This window comes from Cryptomeria japonica, chromosome 11, assembly GCF_030272615.1.
Source record: "Cryptomeria japonica chromosome 11, Sugi_1.0, whole genome shotgun sequence".
Lineage (NCBI taxonomy): Eukaryota > Viridiplantae > Streptophyta > Pinopsida > Cupressales > Cupressaceae > Cryptomeria > Cryptomeria japonica.
Genome location: NC_081415.1, coordinates 158,848,955 through 158,872,407, shown reverse-complemented (window position 1 = coordinate 158,872,407; position 23,453 = coordinate 158,848,955). Strand labels below are relative to the sequence as shown.

The following is a 23,453-nucleotide window of genomic DNA, read 5'->3' as shown; positions in this document are numbered from 1 at the left end:
AAAATATTGAGGTGTTATATAAATTACATTTAAAAGAAAAAATTAGAATTCTTATAAGAAAAAATTGTATTTTAAAGTTTAGTTACAAGAGATTTCATGATCGAGTTTTGACGATATCTTTAAAAAAATATTTTAAGGATACTTCTTACTAAACATGCTAATATGACACACTGCATGATGGGTCATACCTCAAAACTTCAATTGTAAATAGATAAAAAGTCTCTTTCTATGATGGATCATAGAGTGTAATCTTAAATGTTGATAAAAAAATACACATGATCAAATCTATAAACAACTAAATGATACATTAATAAATTGTAGAAATCCAAAATAATTAATGGTGGTAATACTCAAATGTGATACAAATGAAACTCATATACATTACCTCCTATGAAATTTAAACTTGTGACCTCTTCATCCTGATGATGGATCACGGAATGTGATCCGAAACGTTGATGCAAAAATCTTACACACAATCAAATCCAAAAATATACTCTTCCAAAAATATACTCTTGATAATTATATGATGGATTGTAGAAATCTGTTAGAACTGATTGTGACCTCTTTTTGAAAAACATAAATTTAGAAAAATAAAAAGATTAGATTTCACGCAAGTCCAACTGAATCCAAAAGCCCTTTAAGCCTTTCAAGCTCCCAATCCACATGTGGCGTAATACTCAATCTTCCATACGCAATTTCGCTATATATACCGTCACCTTAACTGGTTATGACACAATACTCCCCTGTTTTAGTTCAGCTCGTTACATACGAATTCCTGTTCGTAACACTATTTTATAGCTTTTTGGTTCTCATCTCAGGTAGCTTTCGAATGCTGTTCGAAAATATGTCTGCTTGTGGATATTGTTTTCATAATGTTCATTACATGCAAAGTTTGCCCTGTGGGTGGTTTCACATTCACTGTTTCTGTGTGATAGATATGGATTAAACAAATGTTCATATCAGAATCCATTGGTTATGATTTTGTAGATCATCGAATGTGGGTATGATATTTTATTAATTGCAGGATCACGAAAATGTTTGAAGAACGTCACCAAGCGTATGGTGAGGTGGTGCCTCCTCACGCCCCTTATGGTTATGGAACTGCTCATCTCCCACAGGGAGACACTGTGAAGATCTACTGTGAGGCTAATCCTGACTACTCTCTTGCCAACTTTAATGGCCAGGTGGCCATGGCACCTGCTAATGAGTCTGACCTAAATCAGGTTTGTTTTATGACATTAGATTCTAAGTTGGGTTATGAATGTGGGTATTGTGGGGAATGCTTATTGATTGATAGGGTATGATGCTTGGATTTTATAGCAATGGATAATGGACACTTCATGGAGCGTGAAGGCCAAGGATGAAGCAGGATTCCCTGCATTTGCCTTGATAAACAGGGCTACAGGCCAGGCTTTAAGGCATGGACGTGCAGAGAAAGAAAGGGTTAGTATTTTTTCTTAAAGCCATTCTGTTGTACCTGGTGTTTAAGGAACTGTGAGGGGGTTTAGGGTATGTGCATAAAATTGTTTGTATGCTTGAATGGTGCAGATTACCTTGGGTCCATACCACCCTGATGATTTGAATGAGGCTGTTCTGTTTACCCAGAGTGCCGATGTGGGTAGGGGTTATCAGTGCATCAGGCCGGTGAACGACATTAGCCTAAATCTTGATGCCAAGGTCGACGATGATGAACATCACGGCGGCCTTCATGAAGGGGCAGAGGTTGCTCTGTTCAAATGGAACAAGAAGGAGAATCAGAAATGGAAGATCACTCCCATCTGTAAGTTTCGTATGTAACTGCATTATGTGGAATTACTTTTCTTGGTTATGCTTGAATGTAAAATGATTAATTATCTGGTAAAAGTCATGTTTCCATAAAAGGGTTTGTAGAGTTTTATATCACAATTCAGACTGCTTGTGTCACTGTATTGCAAAACTATGATATGTCCACAGAATTTTGATTTTACAGTGATCTGATATTGGAGACCTTATGGAAAAATCTAAATTGGTTGATCCGTTGCAGTGGGATTTCTATTGGGTGTTCAGGACCTTTATAAATATACCAAATTCCAGATAACCTTAGTCTCCTTTGCTTGTAAATGTGATGGAACTAGTAAGATTTTGGGTTGCAGTGGTCAGCATCATGGTTGGATAACAAAGGCCTTTCCCCAAAACTCATATCGTTTGATTCTCTGCTAATGTGATGGTTCTGAAAACTTTTGACCTTGCAATGGTCTAATAATGGACACCACAAATTCCACATTGCTTAACCCTCTGTTTATTATATACAATGCATCTCTATACTTTTTCAGCTTACGACAGTCTTCAGGCAGAGGCTTTGTTCCAGAAGTCAGACTAGTTTGCTCTCTGTTCTTTGACTTGATGTTTGTATTGTTTTATTGATATATTTTCACACTTTTTTTTTTCAGTCTCTATAATGAAGATACCATTCTACCTAAGTGGTTGTTATATTTTGCAATGAATGCTAATGTTTTTATTCAGTTTATCTGGTCTTCTGTTCTTCATGGATCTGAATGTTATATGTTTGTAGCGACTCATCAATCAAACCAAGTTTATTGAGTACCAGTTTAAACTGTTTTGCTTGAAATATGATTAGTGAGCTCATCTGGAGGAGGATGTGGATCTGGTTCTTTATACCCTCCTGTAAATGAAGAGGAGCTTCAGGGTTACGATGTTAGGATTTACTGTGAAGCTAATCCAGAGTTTTTCGTGGCGGCCCGAGGTCATGTTGCAGTGCTTGCTCTAGGAAGCCCACATGATCCCCACCAGGTATCTTCTATTTGTAGTCTCTAAATTTCTCTGAAGACATCTGCAATTAGTTTGCCTAAATGTGGCTTCTTATTTACACATTAAACCCTCTCATGGCAGCAATGGATCAAAGTGGATTCATGGGGTCTTAAAGTGAAAGATGAAGTTGGATTCCCAGCCTTTGCCTTAGTGAATAAGGCTACCAAACAGGCTCTCAAACATGGAGATCAAGAGTGGGACCAGGTAAAACTGTTTGTATCAATGCATATGTGGTTTTATTGACTAAGAGCTTTGTACCCAGGGTAGCATTCTGTTTTTTTTCAGTTGATATTCCAGCTGGTAACAATTGTTTTGGGTTTGCTAAGCCCTATTGTTAGTACACTGGCAAATGGGGAATTTGAAAGAACTGATAGTTGCCATATCTGATATTTTTTGTGGATTGTGTTTTGACCTCTCCTAAATGGTATTTGGGCAGATATACTTGGCAGATTACAATCACAATAAGTTGGATGAATCATTGCTGTGGACCCTAAGTTCAGATGTTGGGAATGGGTATCAATGCTTTAGGCCAGTGAACAACATCCATCTAAATATGGATGCAAAACAAGCTGATGGTGAAGAAGGTGGAATCTATGATGGAAATGAGCTCATTCTCTTCAGCTGGAAGAAGCAAAGCAATCAGAAATGGAAGCTGCAGCCTCTTAATTGTAAGTATTGTAACTCAAATATATCTTGATCCATTAAAAGATCTATTCTTCATAAAGAATAGTAGATCAAAATGCGAAATGGCTATCCAGCAGAGAGAATAGACATTTGTTTGATATTTATTAATTAAATTAAAAATCACAGGACATTTGTAGTGTGATTTTCAATTCAATTAATAAATAACAAATAAATGTCTAATCAGAACCATTCTGTCAGCTGGATAGACATCACTGCCAAAGTGTAATTTGAGCCTCTGTTTTATTACCAAATTTGATCCATTCAAGAGTAAAAGATACTTTATTTCAATTTGAAAGCACCATTACTCTTGTTGGTTTACTTCTGCTTATAAGTGAGTTACTATCATATTGTTGTTTTCTTTATCTCAAAGATAGTTGAATTAATTTATTTTCAATGCTTTGGTTATGTATGCAGAGAGGAAGTATTATATACTTGCATGCTAAATAAAGGAGCAGCAGTTGCAGCAGCTTAGAGTTGTATTTTGTCATATGGACTGTTTAGCATCAAAGGCTACATAGTGTCTAGTTCATGTTGTAATGGATGTAAAGTAGGTAAGTAGAGCCTAGGTCTTGGGGGATGTAAATAAAGCGTGGTGTGTTATGATTAATGTTGAACTTTATCGATATTTTATGCATCAATTTTCTATTTTTTTATGTGAAAAATCATGTTTAACATTAAATTAATATTTACCGTTGAGCACTTTACAATGTATTGGAAAAAGGTGTTCTATGGTGTCACATTTTATGAAATTGAACTATGAATGTTTTAACATTAGAGTTGCATGGATATAAATATGGATACAATATTGGATATGGATATAGTCATTTTTGAAGATTCATACTATGGTTGGATACAACATTCATAAAAAAGACATACACGTATATTTAACAAAATTTTCTAAATTATTAGAAGAGATTTTTATTATTTTAAAAGCAACATAAACAAATTTACATGGAGAAATCCTTTTGGGAAAAAGACTCCACTAAGAAGAGAGGTTTATGCTTGTAATATCTTCATGAAACAAAGATTACATACAATTCTTCCTTTCTTATCCTCTCCAACCTTCCATGGCACCTATGTACAAAAAATGAACTCTTGTAATGCCTTCTTCTCAAGTCCTCAATATATAGACTTACAGAGGCCCAAACTACCACTATAAAATATTACCATGATTCAAAACAAGGTTTGAAAATACCATAGTAAAAATCATAAGAACCGCCACAAAACCATCATGCAACACAAAATAGACACTTATAGATGCTCTTACAACTATCGTAATGCATGTCAAATGCATGGGTGCTTAGGGACCGAGATATCAATATTTTTTCACAAATTTTGTAATAGAATCTTATAACATTTGTCATAACCATCATTGATTCTCGTACAACATCTTATAAGCGTTTGAAAAACCCAAATTGGAAGATTCCAAAGGGGATGTCTAGGTATTTTACCATTTTTCTAAAGTCTAAATAGTGAAAGTAATTCTATCTTTACATGAGTTATTTTACCACTGTTGGTGAATCAGTTTCATCCCTTCTGGGTAAATTACAAATAACATTAGGAGAATAAATAAGACAAGGGATTACAAGGTTGATGACACCTCAATCCTAAAATTCCCTCCACTTGACATCATACGTTGTTAATTGCATACATATGAATACAAATAAGAACATATAGTAATCAAGGTTCAAGGCCTTCTTGCACAAACATGGGAAAGACAACCACTAGTCGCATATGTACTAGTTGATTCTTCAAAGTACTCATGTACTCCAAAAAGATACCTATGATAATAACCAAGGTAACCACCATCAAGTAACACCTCATCACATTCTCTAACATGTCATCTATGGAAGAAATGAGCATGCCAAGGTGAAGCATACCAACTGTCATTGAATCTTAAAATAATCTATACATCAACATAAGCATCAAAGATAAATGCTAACAAAGGATCTAAGTAGTTTCCATACTCATAACAACTAAAATAGCAATCACAACAAAATACAACTCATGCAATCTTACCAAAACTTAAATTAGGGTATATACCAATATAGATAAAACTTCATGCCATCAACATAAAAAATCAAAACTACAATCAAATCTATGCATATCCATCCTCTCATCTCAAATGCAACATATCGATCTGAAAATAAACATAGAAAAGGTTAACTAACAAAGTTTGCAATAACATTAAAACAGTCTAGTGGTCCACAACTAAGTCATCCCACTGCAATCAATAGGCCACACACACATAAAAGTGTATAACTGGTAGATCCTAATCTCATGAAACATGCAAACTCATCATCATATCAATAATTAGTAAACCAAGATATTAAAGAGGATAACATTACATATATCCAAAAACTCCCACTATAAAAGTAATGTCAAATATGAAAATAAACCATGACATACCATGTCTACCTATAGTACTTCACATAGAGGATGTGGCTAACTCCTCTATCATGCAATTTCAATGAAATATACAATGATATGCAAAACTCACAAACAATTTTTTTTGCAATACCTCTCTCACCAGTAGTCTCCATAGCTGTCCCAAGTTCTTCACACTCAACCATGTGAATACGAACTTCCAGGAATAAGAACAAGACAAAATAGAGAACAAGAATGAATCAAACCGTATCATTGTTCCAAAATAACATGTATTGTCAAGATACATTGAGTAAGACCTTCTTCACCATTCATAAACTAAAAGGACGTCAACACCAAATATTCAAAATATGATTAAAAATGACGTTAATAGATGTAAAACTCTCATATTGAAGGAAGATCAAACAAACCAATGGTTCCCACAACATAGGCAATTTACCCAAAGTCACAAATCATTTCATGTACCTCTCCAAATAGGTCTTTATAACTAGATCCATAAATCAAGCCCAACAATAAGGAGAACAACAAAAATCCATAAAACCATGCATATTCTTTTTAACAAGTCCTCAAAATTTATATATTCAATACTTAACTCATAAAATAAGACAAGATACAAAATAAGCATGCATATGATATTCAAGAAATAAATACCTCTTAGATCATTCATTTGCCGAGTATACCACGAGTGGGCTTCAAGATTGTTCTTCACACAAAAGACCAAGAATTAAAATCTGTAATGTGGAAAAATTTCTAGGGTTTCCACCTAAAGAATGAGAACCACTATATTTTTCACTTAGGGACATTACATTCAAAAGAGGATGAGAAAATCACTAGATCTAGTCATAAATCAAATAAAGATTAAAAGCTAAGTGAATTCATGTTGATAGATATTTCCTCTTTTGTAAGTTGAAAAGTTGAAATTAGGAAAAATGTTGAAAATTAAAGGTAAATGCATGAAAATAGTAAGCTATGGATACGAGAAGAGACGGGCACCTGGAACTGAGTAGTGTAAGCTAAATTGGATCTGCTCTCCATAAATGCTTAAAAAATGTCAGGACTGTGGCGCATCACATCGATCTTCCGAACTTTTTGCACGCTAAAGCGAGATGAACTATCTCAGTGAATTAAACTTAATCTGAAGAGTACAACTTCATACTCATTTCCTGCACACAAAAAGAAAAGGAAATGTGTTGGGAATAGGGGTTTGCCTTAGGTCAAACCCTGGTTTTGGAATTAACCATGAAATTGAAATAAATATAATTGAAATGACTGAAAGGAAAGGATCTCCTTTTGAGAGAGATGTTGAACACGAGGGCTTCACTTAGTGAACCTGGGTTATAGCACACATACGTTCATGGAATACTAAATAATCCCCCTAACTTCAAAAAATATTGCCCTAGATTCCTTTTTTGTCACCCCCTCTCAATACACAACCCGAATTAAAAGCCCCCCTATTTTCACCAAATATTATATTTTTTCAAAAAATCCGAAATTAAAAACCCCCCTATTTTCACTGATAAGAAATGTATTGCACCCTCATATTTGGGATATTAAACCCCCCAATATAAATGCACGCGATATAATATTACCTAGCTAGTGAAGCCCTCGTGATGTTGAATTATGACTGAAAATTGAATTATGATACCTCCTTGTAAAGTTTTGCTTGCCTCACTTGGAATAAGGGTTTATGAAGTCTTCAACAAAATAGGATGAATAATGTCTTCTTCATTTCTTAAAACTTGACTCTATTGTTTCTCCTAAGCTAAAAGAAGACTGATTGCTACTCAATTGCTTGATCTCATGTGTGTTGATTGATGCTTGTGTATTCATGTCATGATCAAATGAGAGGGGAAATCCTCTTTTCATACTTTCCCAACGATAAAATTGGCTAATTTTCTTACATGAGCCGACACAGAGAGGGGGATCCCGCTCAAATTTTAAATGTTGTGTTCGATTTTGAGGGGCCCCATATTAGGGTGGACCATGGTGTGGCACCATGATCCTGCCCTATTTTGGAGTGGGCATAAGGTGCATGTTGAGGTGCTAATTGAGTTAAATGGCATTTATGATGTGCAAGAGCATAATCAGGTCTTCAATTGGGTTGAGGGATGAAAACACTAAGGTGAAGACCCAAATGCAGTTGAAATTACAAAGGGTGTAATTTTAGGACACTAAAAAAAATTATGATAAAGGGAAATCTTCTCTTCATATCCATAATGGATTTGCATCCATAACCAGGTGGACTTTTTAAACTTTCTACTAAAATCCTCATCAAAGAGTAACCATCTCAACACACAATCCCATAAACAAGAGACCTCTTAGCTTCACCCAAGTCTCTTTAGTCTCCACATGAGAATCCACAAATCATTCCATGCCAGCATCAAATGCAACTCGACAAGATCATGAAGCTCCAAGAAAATGACAAATACCTAAAGCCAAAGATAACCAAGAAGACCACTATCAAAGTTCCAACTGTAAAAACATGAAACATGTCATGACATCATGATCTATCAACTCCTTAAAGCAATATCATATGCTCCAAATAAAATATCATGTTATCAAGAGAACCTGCATCATGCCAACACTCTAATCTAGAATAAAGCATACATTATGGCATAATACAAACTAACTCTACATGGAAGACATCTCCAATAATATGAAGATAATCATTCATCATCAAATGATGAACCCACAATTTTGTTGAGGCTCCCATTATAGTTTGTAACCAATCTCTCTAGGCATCATGATAACCATCTCCTAATTGAATATTATCATCTTCTAATCAAATATTATCCATGACTCACTACACATTGAACAAATTAGAACCAAAAAATTGAAACAAAGAAGATAGAACACATAATGTATCTACATAAAGCTCCCACTGAAAGTGATACTAGTTATATATGGAATCATGACCAATATTATTACAAAAACACCACTGAAAGTGAACAGAGCTTCTCATGCATTATAATTTATTGCTAAGATTAAAATAAACAACTATATAGGTACTCCAAAAAAAAAATCACTATAATCAACATGCTAATGTAATTCCTCTTGCTTGGTATGTGCTTCATACTCTACATGTTGCCCATGTTCAACCCCATCCATTCGTTCTAGAGGATGCCCCTCCTCATCCACTTTCTACTTTGTGTGCTGACATGTTGTTTATGGGGTTCTACCCCATGATTCCCCTTGTTTTCATGTTCCTGGTCATATTATACTTGGACTATTGTTAGTCATCTAAGGAAAGGTCCTTCTTTATCCTCTTCCCAAACCATTCCTTTATTTGAGGGTTTGACTCCTACCCACTCTTGATGTGGGTTTTTTTAACCTATAAGTGGTCTATTCATGGCCTATGTAGTGTTGTAGTGGTTTGTTAATGACATATGTAAAGTTGTAAGTAGCATATTTTGGGCCTGCATTTCTTTGCCTTTAGGGTCTTTGGTTGTAAAGGTCAACACCTTATTTTATTGTTTTTATAACTAAAAAACATGCTAATGTAATAGTGGTGACCAAGAATAAGACCTACCAACCAAAATCACATGAATTGCAAGTAAAATAGAGATAATTGGTCATAGCATGTGGATTTCCAAGACTCAAACACTAGGATCAATGTTAGACTTGATTTGTCAAACAAACCTACATAGCAGTAACCCTAATCTCCCACCTCATGTCACATCCTCCATCTTTTGCCACTTGCCTCTAATCCTAGTCTCCTACCTAATCCGCCACTAATCACTTGCACATTCATAAACCCCCTATATTAAGGAGAGGTCAACTCCTACCCATAAATTCTCACCCCTCTTGTCCATTTAAATTTAAATGAATTCCACTCGTGGTAAGGAAGCGCATATGGGCCATCTCTTAAAAGTCCCATCAAAATAATTTAATATTCCTTTATTCCTCTCATTCTCATACCTTTGCAATATGAGGACAAAAATTGACTTTATTAAAAGATCTTTCCCAAATTCCAAGGGTACAATCTTCCTCTCAAGACCTCCCTTGTTGCCACTTGGAAACATCTCATGGATAGAGAGGACCAAATCCATCCTAGCCATCGATCTACATCTTTACATCTTCACCCTCCATTCCATCTTCCCTCTTTTTATGTTATCAAACACTTAGTCATTTTTCATCATTATGCATCTAAATCAATAAAGAATTTCTATGTTATTTAAATCTCATGAGTACACATCATAATCAAACACATTGGGTAAATCTACATGATGAGGAGATGAACATGCTTCATTTTCAACAAATTTCACTATGGTTTGAGCTCATTTTTAGCCTAAGATAATTATTTCTTTGGTTTTGTAATTCATTTAGTTTTTATGGCTTAAATCGTTGAATTTGAAACACATTTTCCTTGCACGCATATTGGAATTATTGGTAGGTCAAAACTAAATTTTTTTATAGTTTGTAGTACCCCTACTCGTTTGGACTCATATTTTATTCTTGTTGTTTTCAGTGGATACATTACCATGTTTTGTTATTCAGACTTATATGACATTATTTCATGTTTTATCTGGATATGAGATGCATAATTAATTTGCAGTATTTCAGTACTTGTGATTTATGACATTTTATGGATTATTGCTATGTACTGACACTTTACTTATCTATGCAATGTGGAATTATGTGTTGTGTGTCTGCGAGTGTATTGGATGTAAGGGGACAATTTTCCTTCACTCATTTCGGTGAGACAGGGAACGTCGTGATTCTCCTTCATCGGTGTGTATGCCGTGTTTTCTATATTGTATATATGCATGTGTGGTTCAGTGATGCAGGTTATTGCAGGTACAAGTACTGGGTAGGTACGGGGTATCGTCTCCACCTGGCTTCACAGGTTTGAGCATGCCTTATATTTTTCGATGGAAGTGAAGGAGATAGTAGTTGACCCTATTTTATTCAGTTACACTCGTGTGAGTGTCATCACTTGGTCATCCGGTCAGTTTGTTCGGCCTTCGTATTTTGTTGTTTGATCTTTTATGAGTATTTGCTTGAGTTTTACTCAATTTGTGTGTTTAATGATTTTAATTATTGCATGTTATGTTTTATTTGTCTATGAAGGGTGAAAAATTGTTAATAATGTGAATTAAGTAGTGACTCTATGATTTAACGTCCTTCGTGTAGAAGTAGGTGAATTGTCAAAACTATATTCAATGGTTGGTTTTCGGAACTATACTATAGTTGTACGTATTTTAAATATTAGGAATCGATTATAAACTTATATATATATTCGAAGGTGTATATAGTATATGACTAATTATATTTTAATGTGATTTGTGATAAGTTGAATAATTTGGATTCTATGACTTAACATACCTTATATCGAATGATTATTGTCTTTTGTATAAGAAAGTATACTTTTATTAATGCTTGTTTTACAAATTTTATATAAATATTGTTTTAATGAAAAGCCAAAATATATATTTGCATATATTTAATTATAGAAAATGGCTATTAAAGAATTTGTTAAACAAGATTAATGTTTAAATATATATATATATATATATATATATATATATATATATATATATTAATGAAAGGTCATTAACTATATATTAAAAATATAATAAAAAAATAAAAAAAAAACAAATTAAATAAAGCGGCAGTTGAAGTTTAAGTTTTAAGAGAATTAAACAATAACTAGGGTGGTCGATAGTAATATCGACCACCCTCCTTAATAAAAGGGAGGGGTCGGTATTACCACCAACCACCCTCCTCCCTTTTTAAATACATACCCCATGTTGCAACGAATACGGTGGGAGGCACCGATCGTTATGCAACCATGACCATTAAGATATGTGGTGGTAGGGATTAATGTAGGGGTAGGAATTAATGTAGGGACTAACTTGGAAAGTAACGTGGTTCACCAGCCCACGTAAACCCATCGATATCCACCATGATCGACATGTATAAAGTTAGTTATTTAACTTGCATGTTTTAAGGAAGTCATTTTTAGTAAGTCGACTTAGTATTGGAGTCAAAAGTCACATGTATCATCAATAATTATGAATTTAACAACTTTAGTGGTGTGGTGTCATGAAATAGATAATAAATAATTTGCATGGTGAACACATAGGTGTTCAAATACGATTAGGACTGTTATGATGCAATTAGATCTTCAGTGGTGTCACTTAGAATCAATTCACCTCTAGTAGAGATAGCCCGAAAGTAGGAAAGAGGGTAGATGACAATACTATATATAGACCATTGAGCTGGAGAAAAAGGGGATGAGGAAAAATGGAGATGCGGGTTTGAAAAGAAGGACACGCATTCACGGGCAATAGAAGAGATATTTTTATAGTTTCGAAGAGAGGGAGAAGAGAATAGATTTGTTAATAGAGTGATAGGATAGATTGGAGGTAGATTTGCAAGAAAAGCGTACTTCTAATTAGCGAAAGAGCGTCAGAAGTCTTACAAACCAGTCCAAGCTTACAAGAGGTCGGATTTCTTTTGATTATGGTTATTATTAGAATAAGAAAGTATGAAATTAGAAGTTTTAGAAATAGAGCATGATTATTTATATGTGTTGCATATGTCGTTATTTATTGGAAATGCATTATAAATTGTTTAAAATAGATGAAAGGAAATCATGGAGATATAGATGTTAATTAATTGCTATAGTAGTGCAATTTGTCTAAATGATTAGTTTTTTTAATTCCCATTAAGAAACGTGATTGCATACCTTTTTGTTTATATATGAAAGAAAATTCATCCAAGTAATTATGCATTGCAATGTAATTTTATTAGGATCTTGTGTAAATGGTGTTTGCAGTCAAGTTTAAATTTCGTTGCAATTCTAGTTGAGTTGTCATTGTGTCCTATGTTATTATATTTCCCTGGTCAGGTGTTGATGTATAACCTTATTGATGTGAGCCATTGTGTGTTTTGTCCAAATGGTCAATCTTTGGTTAGTGATTGTGTATCCTTCACCTGTGGTTTGTCAGGATTAGGTATGGTTGTCTGTTTCGCCATAGGGTTCTCGTAAAGAGACCTTTCCTGTAGTGTCCTATGAGAGAGAGTGGCTTTCGAGCGGGGGCCATGCCCGAAGTGGATGACAGGATAACCCGTCGAAAGTCAGTTAAAAAGTGATAACCTAAAAATTGATATGGGTGGGATTAATATTAATTAAGATAATGTGCCTCGTGCATAGGTGAGTGCTAGTACAGGGCTCATAATGTTATGAGAAGGCCTGGAATGGCAAACTTACCACCTTGTCTTCATGAAAGGATTGGTAGGGTCCGCATGAGACTTAGTTGGAACTGGAGGTTCGGGAGAGGTTACCAAGATAACCCAGGATGGGGGTCGGGACCTATGGAGGTTGTACCATGGTATCCATCTTAAGCTATATGATGACACTCTCTTCTTAAAGTCACTAGTGTTTGTGAGTTGAGTCACATGGATTTTTGTGGAGTCTTGTAGTATTTCGTACTTGTTTTACTTTTTTTGCTTGAGGGTTTTCTACTATCTCCTAGCACGGTGGGGTGGTTCCATTTCGGGATCACATGGTTGGGTGGTAGTGCCATTTCCATTGGATGTTCTAGAATGTATCTTCAGGCGAGGAAGGGCTTCGCTGGTGTTCTTGGTTCATGGTTCATGTACTAGCTCATGTTCGTGGTCATTGTTCAGTTGAGACCTTGTGGTCATTGTATCAAACTTTTATGTAACCTTCATATTGAACGTTGTAATTCATGGTATTTTTGTAAACATGTATTTATGGATATTGAAAAAGGGAGTCATTGTAATGTTTGTTAATTCAGTTGCTTTAAACCTTTTGTATATATGAACTATGAGAAATGAATGCATTTGAGTACTTTGATTCTTTCATTATGGAATTTAGATGTATGTGTAGATTTTATCTTAAACATTTAATTTTCTTAATTAGTTGAACAATAAGATTTCTGTGGTGTTAATATAATCTAAGAAGTAATCTTCGTTGGTAACCCTTAGGGAATCAGGTGTTAGACTTCCGTTGTGTTATTAAACGTACAAGTGATATATTTAATGCACTTGTTCTTTTAAAATATATATATATATCACCCTTTAGTTGCCTAGATTGTGATGTTTTCCTTTAGGGTTTTTGACGAGGCATTACATAGTTTCTAGTCGTTTTAAGTCTCTAGATCGTCGTTGGATGAATATATCTCAATTTTGGCAGACTTGTGTATGAAGAGATAGATTTGTTGAATGTTGTGATGAATTTGTAGATAAATAGATAAAATTGCCCATGCAGAGGTAGACGTGCAAGGTAAATATTAAACTTAAATAACGTGTATTTTGATCAAAATCGCTTTGTATAGGAGCAAACTTTTATGCAATTAGGAAAACTTGTATGAGGTCTCCCATCAACACACTTGATTGAACTCACCACCTAGTTAGGTGAATTTGCAAATACTTGGTTAATTTTTCTCCTAATAAATTAGGGAAAATTTGACAAATAGTAGGAAAAACTAAAAAGTTTGGGCAATTGCGCAATTTGTAAACACTATCCAAAAGGTGAACTTGATCACATACAAGTCAACATTACTTGTCCATAGGAAAACTTGAAAGGTATAAATCCAACTTTAGATTTTTGTGTTTTCATGTAATACACTTTGGATTTTGATATTAACATGTTAACTCATCCTGACTTATTACCATACTCGCCAATTTGTGTAGCTTATGCTTGTCCAAGACTGAAAAGTCAAACCCCTAATACACTTTATTAATGGTTCATAATCAAAGACTTGTTTGTTTTATCACTTATCTAGGCACATTTGGTTTACACTTAAAGGGCCAATTAACAATGTATTTACATGTTTGAGATTTGTAGGTTTGATATATGCTTTCCCATTGCAATAAATGGTAATCTTGGGGATCAAAAATCACACATAAGTCCAAGTCTTGTTGTGTAATTATCCTAGAGATACTATTTTTGCATATGTGTTCTATCCTTTCACTATATGTGAGCTTTTATATCATAAATTCCTAGCATTTCCTTCCTATTAGGAGGCGTACTTGGAGATTTCATCCCCCAAGGGATGAGATCAACCACATGAATTGATGGGGTATATAAAAGGGCAATAAAAAAAGTTGTAGCTCATAATCCAATCACATTGTGTTTAGAAAAATCTCAATGCTTGGGTGATACCAAGATACCTTGACTTAGATACCTTGACTTAGATACCTTGACTTCATTGGATGCAAGGTTGGCCTGAATGACTTAGTGGATATTTTTGACCTATGCTTGTGATAGGTTAGTATTCTCAGATGTTCCCCATGTATCCTCTATTGGCATTTTTGATGATTATGTTGTGATTGTCATTGATGGACACACACTTGTATTGAGATCCCCTTTATATGTATGAGCTTGTGCTCAACCGGTGTGTTGTACACTAGTCTTTAGACTAGTGATTTTGCAGAATGTGTTTCCCGGTCTGAAGCGGTATGTCGACCCCAAGTGGTTCACAGATCACAAGCGGTACGAGGGAGCAAAGTGGCACAACACATTCTTACCAGTCTTCATTTGTGACAAACCGACAACCGGTATTTTGTATGAACCGGTAATACTCTGTGATGAGTTACCAACCGACATTTTGTGATGAGTTACCAATCCACCGATTGTTTGACGGTGTCGACACATTGACGATGATTCTTGTGTCGTGTTACTAACTATGTCTAGATTCATTGAACCTAGGAAATTGTAATGTAATCCTATTGGACCGACATGAAATCAGATTCCTTTAAAAGGACATCATGTCTAGAGTTTTAAGTTGTTGCTGAAAGGGTTAATGTTGAGCTAGGGTTTGAGGTGGAAGTTGAGTTGTTGTGAGAACAATCTTATTTGAGAAGATCAAGTTGTAACTGTGAGAGAGAGAGAGAGAAGAGTGAAGTAATGCTGGAATGCATTAGCTGTGAGCATACTGGATCTAACCAAGCAGTTTGTGCTAATAGATAGATCAAACACTTGTTGATTACTCACATCTTTGACAAGTCTGTAGTCCTTAACCAGGTAGACCTCAAAGCCTTTGTAAAATCCTCTAACAAGGTGGTTCACACATGTGAATCTAAAATCCTCTAACAAGGTAGTCTTTAATCGGACTTATCTCCTAACAGAGATTGAGATTCCTAACAGGATCTATTCTGGTGAAGAACATTGTAAGACCTTAACCAGTCTGGTTTCTATTCTGCAGATAGTGACTTGTGAGTTCCATCTCACCGTGGTTTTTCCCAGTTGGGTTTCCACGTCAAATATCCTGTATTATGGTTGTATGGCTTTTGTGGGTGAATGCTTTATTCACATTTTGGTTTGCATGTGTGGTAACCGGTTTAACTGTCAAACTGCTTTACCGGTTTATCTTTAGACTGTGTAAGTGTTTTAGTGCAGTAGTTTTTGGCATACTAATTCACCCCCCCCTCTTAGTATTCATCATCATCTTGGTATTTAGAGGGTGCATTAAATTGCTTTATTTATCCTACTTTAAGACCTTTTGGCTATTAGTAATGTGGTGCAGACGATGCATATCATACCTTAGAGTTACTCACTATGTACCTATGCATACTAAGATAAATTTTATTACGACATTGTTATTTGATTGCCATTGGTAAGATATCCTTCACCCTTGTGGGTCATGACCTCTAGCTATCCAATTTCCAATAGATAGTATTAGTGCCCGTGTTGTGGTCGCATTGTAGTTGTCAAAACAACTTGATTAATCTAGCCTTGTGCAATTTGGCATGTATTTTGTTGATACCAATGCCTACATTCATTCTATGACATCCCCTTTTCTTACTTGCTTATTTTCATTGTGAGTCTTTTTGTTTCCCCCAATTAGTCTAATCAATTTATCCACCTTTGGGAAAATTTGCACTATGCTTGGTAGAATTTTCCCACTCATGGGCATATCCACCTTTTTCTCGAGTGAACTCCTCTAAGTGTTTGGTCCTTGTCCATCAATTTTTCATCCCAGTTGAGTGATTTTTATTTGTCTTTTGGTGATTCTACCTAAGAATAACCCCCCCCTCCCACCGTCAATAAGTTCATTTCCTCTGTGGGTGAACTTTTCCTTAAGTAGCCAAATACGCTCTGTCAATGAGAGAGTATGCTCATGTGTCCCATCCTCTAGTCTACTCACTTTCATCATTGGGAAAATATGTCTTGTCTTTCGGAAAACTCACCCTTGGATTGGTGGATACCCATGTCTTCAAGCAAAAGTACTTGGTTATCTTTCCTCTAGTTAGTCTTTCTAGTTTAGGTGAACTTGATTTGTCTTCAATCATATTTATAAAACAAGTCAAAATTAAAATAATTGATGTAATCCTTTGTAGTAAAATGGTAAAGAGTCAAATTTTAATTTTTTTGGTGAACCTGTTGTATATTTTGGCAAACCTATCTAGAACCGTTTGAGGTAGATTTGTTTTGTCTTTGGACGATTTTGTCTTGTGTTGAGTGAACTTGCTTCCCATACATATATAAGTGGGTAATAAGTTCAAATACAAATACAAAAACACATAATAGTATTTAGCAAATCAAATTCATTTTCCCATAGTAATGGTGAATTTAATGTTTTAAAATACTTTAGCTTTGTTTAGTAAAAGGCTGTAAGGAGTGATATTTTACAATCTACAACTTGTAGTACCAAATAAATAATGCTAGAACCTTTATATGAGGTATTTTACCACTACTATATGAGTAGTTTTTGTGCCCAAGTTATAATTTGTCTTTTGACCCACATTAGACTGGTAAAGCCTCTTAATAGACCTAAGACCAAAAAAGTACCAAAGTTTTACATGACCATTTTCTCAAAATGTGACACCTACAAATGTCTTGTTTGCAGATTGGTGACATGTCCAACTACACAAATCTATCTCATTTTTCATTAACTCAAATAAATTTCACCATTGTGGCAATAAATTAATGTACAAAATGCTTAAATTTTATTTATTAAAAGGTTGCTATGAGTGATATTTTGCATTATGCATCTCATAAACCTATGACTTTTGTAAGAAACTTTTTGGTAGTACTAATAGGTCTATTAGGACAATCCTAATAAAATTATGACATCCTAATAGAACTATGATTATCCTTAGATACTTATGACACTCCATAAACTTATGATAGTCACAACGATCCTATGACTATCCTAAGAAACTTCTGACAGTGGTAAGAGACCTATGACAGTCTTATGAAACTTATGACAACTCTATTAGACATAAGATAGTCCTCAAAGACCTATACATTCTAAATTTATAATTATGGCAATCCTAAAGACCTATGACAATCCTAATAGTCCTATGAAAATTATAAGAAACAATTGATACTTCTAAGAGACCTGTGATAGTCCTATTTGCTTCTTCTTTCTAAATTTTTGTGCCCTAATAACACCATGTATCTCTATGTTTAGTTTTGGACTACCCTATGATAGTTCAAACGACTCTTTATTGATGACACTATTAGTGTGGTTTAGTTATGATATCATTGGTATAACTATAACTTATGATTGTGTTAGGCATGTGTTTGGTAATAGATTTATGTGACATCCTTAGTGACTATACAAAATGTTAATCTCATGAACAACTAGCATTAGCCTTAATAGCTCCATAACTACTTTTTAGGACTTGATAGTTCTTTCTTATATGATGATTATCATATATTTATTTTGGACAAGATTTCAACCTTACAACTGACATTCTTTATTACTTAGGGTTGTCCTTAGATGTACTTGTTTTTCCTCTAGTTGAGTGAGAATATATAAAATGTAGCAGTCCTTGGTTGTACTAAATATTGTTGGATGACTATGATCTTGTGCCTGGTAAAGTTCCTCAATTATAAATGATGGTTTATTTTTGTGAGGATAGTATATGGTGTTTCTATTGATCCTTATCTAATGGTTAATGACTATCCAAATATACTTTTAGTTGTGCATTTATGAGATAATTACCCTTATGATGATAATTGGATCATATCCAAAAGAGAGACAATTGTTTAGTGACATTTTTGTCTTTCATTGTGTAATAACATTCTTAGATATGAGAATGCTCATTTTGCCATATCAATATTCTCTTTTTTACTTATAGCATGTCCATAATTGTCACAAGAGCCATTTATTATTTCTTGAACTATTCTCACATCAGGTAGAGTTTTTCTTGTTGATACTATGATATTCATGTTTTGATAATGACAAACAAGTGTAGCATGAATGGGCTTTTTGTTGGTATTGTCGAACCTTCAATCTTATGAACATCCCAATAGTTTATTAAAAATATGTGGTGCAACATTGATCAATCCTAAGTTGATAGCATTCTTTTTATAGGATGTGGTAGAATTGAATTGCTTAACAATTTGGATTTACATGCAAAAAGTAAAGATAAGTAATCTTTATATTATTATTATAACTTGCTACTTGCATGAATAAACTGATTAAGAATTTATTCAATAATTCAAATCAAAATATCTTCATTTCACTCGTCTAATTATTCATATATTCAATAAATCATGTATACTAATTCTACTTGTAATTATAGGTAACATTGGTAAAAAAACCTTTGTATTAACCAAAAACCATATAGGCGTAGAACATTATATGTCAATAAAAGTACAATATATATACAAGAAAGCCATATAGGTTTTCTACAAAGCCATATAGTCATATAATGGCACATGTCCATAATACAAAATATATGTACAAAAATACCATATATGCATATGAAAAAGGACCCTAATGCAGTCACTTTCATCTAGGGGAACGAAAGAGATCATGAGATGCCTTTGAATGTTGAGTAGATGGATATCCATATGATGATAGTTGCTTTTCAACTTGCTCACTCATCTTGTTCTCTAAATTTTCTTGCAACTCAAATTAATACAATAAAAAGAATAAACATTAATATAAAGAAATTGAATTTTAGTGCAGCATCGTAAATTGTAATCAATACATTTCACACCTCATTCTTGTGCCCCTACTTTAGTGATAGATGAATAGCTTGAAAAAATGAAAAACCTAACACTTCCTTGATTACCAATTTTATTGAAGTAATGAAAATAAAAAATGATAAATTTGAATCTAGCATAAAAAACCAAACCCTCAAAAGTTATTTTCCTATTTTGAAAAATGAAAGAATTTGGCTTCTCTTGTAAGAGATCTCTTGAGCTTCTTCAAAATTTCCCTATAATTTTTATTAAAATTATCACTATTCATGAATCCTTCAATTTGAGTTATGATTAAATCGATTTTGATAAAATTAGAGTTAGATCTCATTTATGATTAGAGTAAAATTAGGGTTACAATTAGGCTTCAAGTTCAAATTGGGGTTAATTATGTTTATAGCACGAGTTAAATTAGGCTACATGTTCACTTATGGTTAGGGTTAGAGTTTCAGTAATATTAGGGTTAGAGTTTAGTTATGATACATGTTAGCATCTAATTAGGGTTAATGTTATGGTTACAAAAGTGTTAGGGTTTAATTATTATAAGGGTATAAGGGTGAAGTTAGGGTTAGTATTAGGGTTATCATTCAAATAGGGTTAGCGTTTAATTAGAGTTAGAATTAGGGTGCAATTAGAGTTATGACTCAATTAAAGTTTAGAGTTCACTTAATTTTAAATTATATGTTGCCTTTATTCATATTCAGTTTTTTTCCCACAATTCAAGATCAATTCAATTGTATTCTAAATAATTACTTCTAACAAAGACAATGTTCGTTTCTTCCAACTTTTGCCTATCCTACAATATATTACCCAAAACATATCTTACTATTGACCTAACTATTGGACCTTGTTGAAGAGAAGCACTAATAATTCAAAAATAATAAAGAATTAATGATATAAGTTTTCCACAATCCATAGAATTTTTTGTAAGTTTCTTGAAAAAAATGTGTGAGTTTTTAGATTAATGATTTGAATCACACTCTGTGATCCGAAAAATCTTATGCTTTCAATCATCCTGATGATAGATCACGTAATGTGATCTAAAACATTGATCTAAAAACTCAATTTTTTCCAAAAACTTGCTCACAAAGAAATAAAGAATAGTTGCAGATGATGAAATGGGTTTATTAAGCAAGCGTGTACATAAGCGAAGCTTCACAGCTAAAAAAAAAAATGCAGCCTTGACATGACATTCCAGCAAAATTAGTCGCGATTGATTTCTTTAATATATTAGTGTGACATTATTAATAAAGAGTAAAAAGTAATGAAGTCGCCTACTGTCAAAATACAGTTGTCCTATTGGCTCAGGAATATAATGTAGGGGACGGTGAATAGACAGTCCAAGGTCTCGGGAATGAATCTACACCTCACATTGTTTAGTGATTTGTATTAATGTAATGTACCTAGTCTAGATCTTCTCACTGGCACAGTTTGTGTGATTGACAAGGGATTTAAATGCTCTCGAATATTCCTGTCGATTGCCGGCAGTGGACACGTGGCGGTCAGAATTAGAAGCGTACAAGACAAGGAATATAATTGGATGAATTAGAAGCGTAAAAGACAAGGAATATAATTGGATGAAGTGCGCACGGTTTCGTGGTGGCGTCCTGTCAATTTCACGTGACCTCAACCTCAACATCAACAAATACTCTAATTTTTTTCTCAACTGTAATACCTGAGAGAGAGATTGCAGTTGAGTTTAGGCTGAAGCTATTCTGGTTCTAAAAGGGATTTTTCATATAGCGTGATAACGATGTGTTAGTCAATCGCAGTTGTTTATTGTAAAATCGACGATGTAAAACGCGCGACTAACACACGTGTTAGTCAATCCGTATTGCCATTTTGGAGCCAGAATAGATGCGTCCGTTGAGTTTAGATGTGTATTTTATATTTTTTTAATGAATTTGGATGTCAAAATAGAGATTAAATTCTTTAAATAAATTTGAATTTTGTAAGAGATTTAACATTTAAAAGGGTTATGAATACGACAAATATATTAGGTAAGGGAAGAGCACTGATTAGGTACCCTTCATGTTCCAATAACCGTTCAATCCTTGCACACTCAACCCTCCAATTATTAACTTTAAAAAAACTTAAAAACAAATAACTAAAAGCTCATTAATAAATTACACATGTACCAATAGCCGCACATGTTTTAGCTTTTTTGGACCATAATTGGCCCATTTGTGCATTTTTATCACTAGGGGCATTTGTGCATAAGCATTGGCAATTTTAAGTGCATGATTATTGAGGCATCTTTAAACGGGCAACACTCCTAAAAGTGTACTTTTTGACCCTTGTGCGCATAACAAATTCCACAACATCCATTGCTACTACCCAAAAACCAAAACAATAGTTATAAACATTAAGTTGCATGTGGAGAAAACAACAAAAATAATCGTCAAAATCTGTTGTACTGTTTAGAATTTGTAGGTGCACAAAGTTAGCTATAACGATTCTTGGTACACTTCCCCTATGTGAAATTTGAAATAATATAGTCATTTAAATTATTTCATTATTTTATTTATTAAAATAATGGGAATTTGGTCTATAAAGATTTGTATCTTTTTTGTTCTTTGACCATTTTTTACGTCATATGATGTCTTTCAGACAAGGAACCTATATTTTATTTTTATGGTCTCTAACAACTTTGACTAGGCAATTCATGTTGTGTTAATAGTTTTGTGGCTCTGCATGATGGCTCTTCCCAATAAGCAACACCATAAGTTTGTTCTAAAAGGTTTTTATAAGGTATTCATTTTGAATCCCTAGTAGATGTGGTTTCATCCATTATTGAGTTTGACGATGCTTGTAAATGACTATCTTTCCACTGTAATAATGTATTTTGTTCGACTATTACCTAAAAGTCATTCCCCTCATGCTTCTCATGATGATGATGACCCTTCAATTCAAGCGTTTAATGAAAAATTGAATAAAATTGACAGAATTGGAAAGTCCTCAAAAAATTGTAAGTATAGAACAATTGGCTTGAGAGGCGGTCCCCTTGATTGAGAGTCTAAGGAGGTTGATACGAGGTGATTTGCATGGGGTGGATGTTCTATATAACATAGCTTGCATAGTGGATGAAGGCATACTAATTTTAGGAGACACTTGATATTATCAATTTAAACACTATTTGAGGAATATGACAAGATTGTAAACCTGTTTTATATCTCATAACAACTCTTTTGTATTTGTGTATGAATTTGAATAGTTCATTGATGGATAATTAAGTATATGAAGATAATAATATGTGTTGATGCATTTTAATGCATGGATTAGTTGTTGTTTATTCTCTCTTGCAATCTTTCCTTCTCAGTTGTAACTCTATCACCCTTGGATCAACATTGATTTATCGTGTACTTGCTCAAATCAAACACATTAAAATAAACCATTACACACTTTTATAGCTCAATTTTAGTTTGTATAGTTCATGATATCATTGCATATAAGAAATAAAACTTATCAATAAATTATATGAATCGTGCAACTCAACCCCATCTTGCACTCATTGCAAAGGTTTTAAATCAGCTATATAAAGTTAGTATGGTAGTTAGCTACTCTCAACCTAGTGACAATTTCAGGCTTCAAGAATCAACATTTTGGGTTTAAATGTAAGTTCTATTTACTCATTTTATACTCTAACCTTGTGAAATACCCTCTT

General features: G+C 33.9%; 1 protein-coding gene across 2 annotated transcripts in view; it reads left to right on the top strand.

Moving 5' to 3' along the window:
- The first annotated feature begins 635 nt into the window (after window positions 1-635).
- The window catches only part of LOC131066077 (ricin B-like lectin R40G2), a 37,912-nt gene continuing 15,094 nt past the window's right edge, over window positions 636-23,453 (top strand). Inside the window, exons 1-8 of one of the 2 annotated variants that reach the window (XM_058000766.2) lie at window positions 636-818; window positions 1,025-1,223; window positions 1,321-1,443; window positions 1,549-1,780; window positions 2,618-2,790; window positions 2,890-3,012; window positions 3,245-3,476; window positions 3,907-4,145. In XM_058000766.2, coding sequence (XP_057856749.2) covers window positions 1,035-1,223; window positions 1,321-1,443; window positions 1,549-1,780; window positions 2,618-2,790; window positions 2,890-3,012; window positions 3,245-3,476; window positions 3,907-3,908 — 1,074 coding nt within the window. In that variant the 5' untranslated portion in view covers window positions 636-818; window positions 1,025-1,034 and the 3' untranslated portion in view covers window positions 3,909-4,145. Of the gene's footprint in view, window positions 819-1,024; window positions 1,224-1,320; window positions 1,444-1,548; window positions 1,781-2,617; window positions 2,791-2,889; window positions 3,013-3,244; window positions 3,477-3,906; window positions 4,146-23,453 lie in introns of those variants that run through there. The other variant, XR_009111555.2, reaches the window with a different exon arrangement.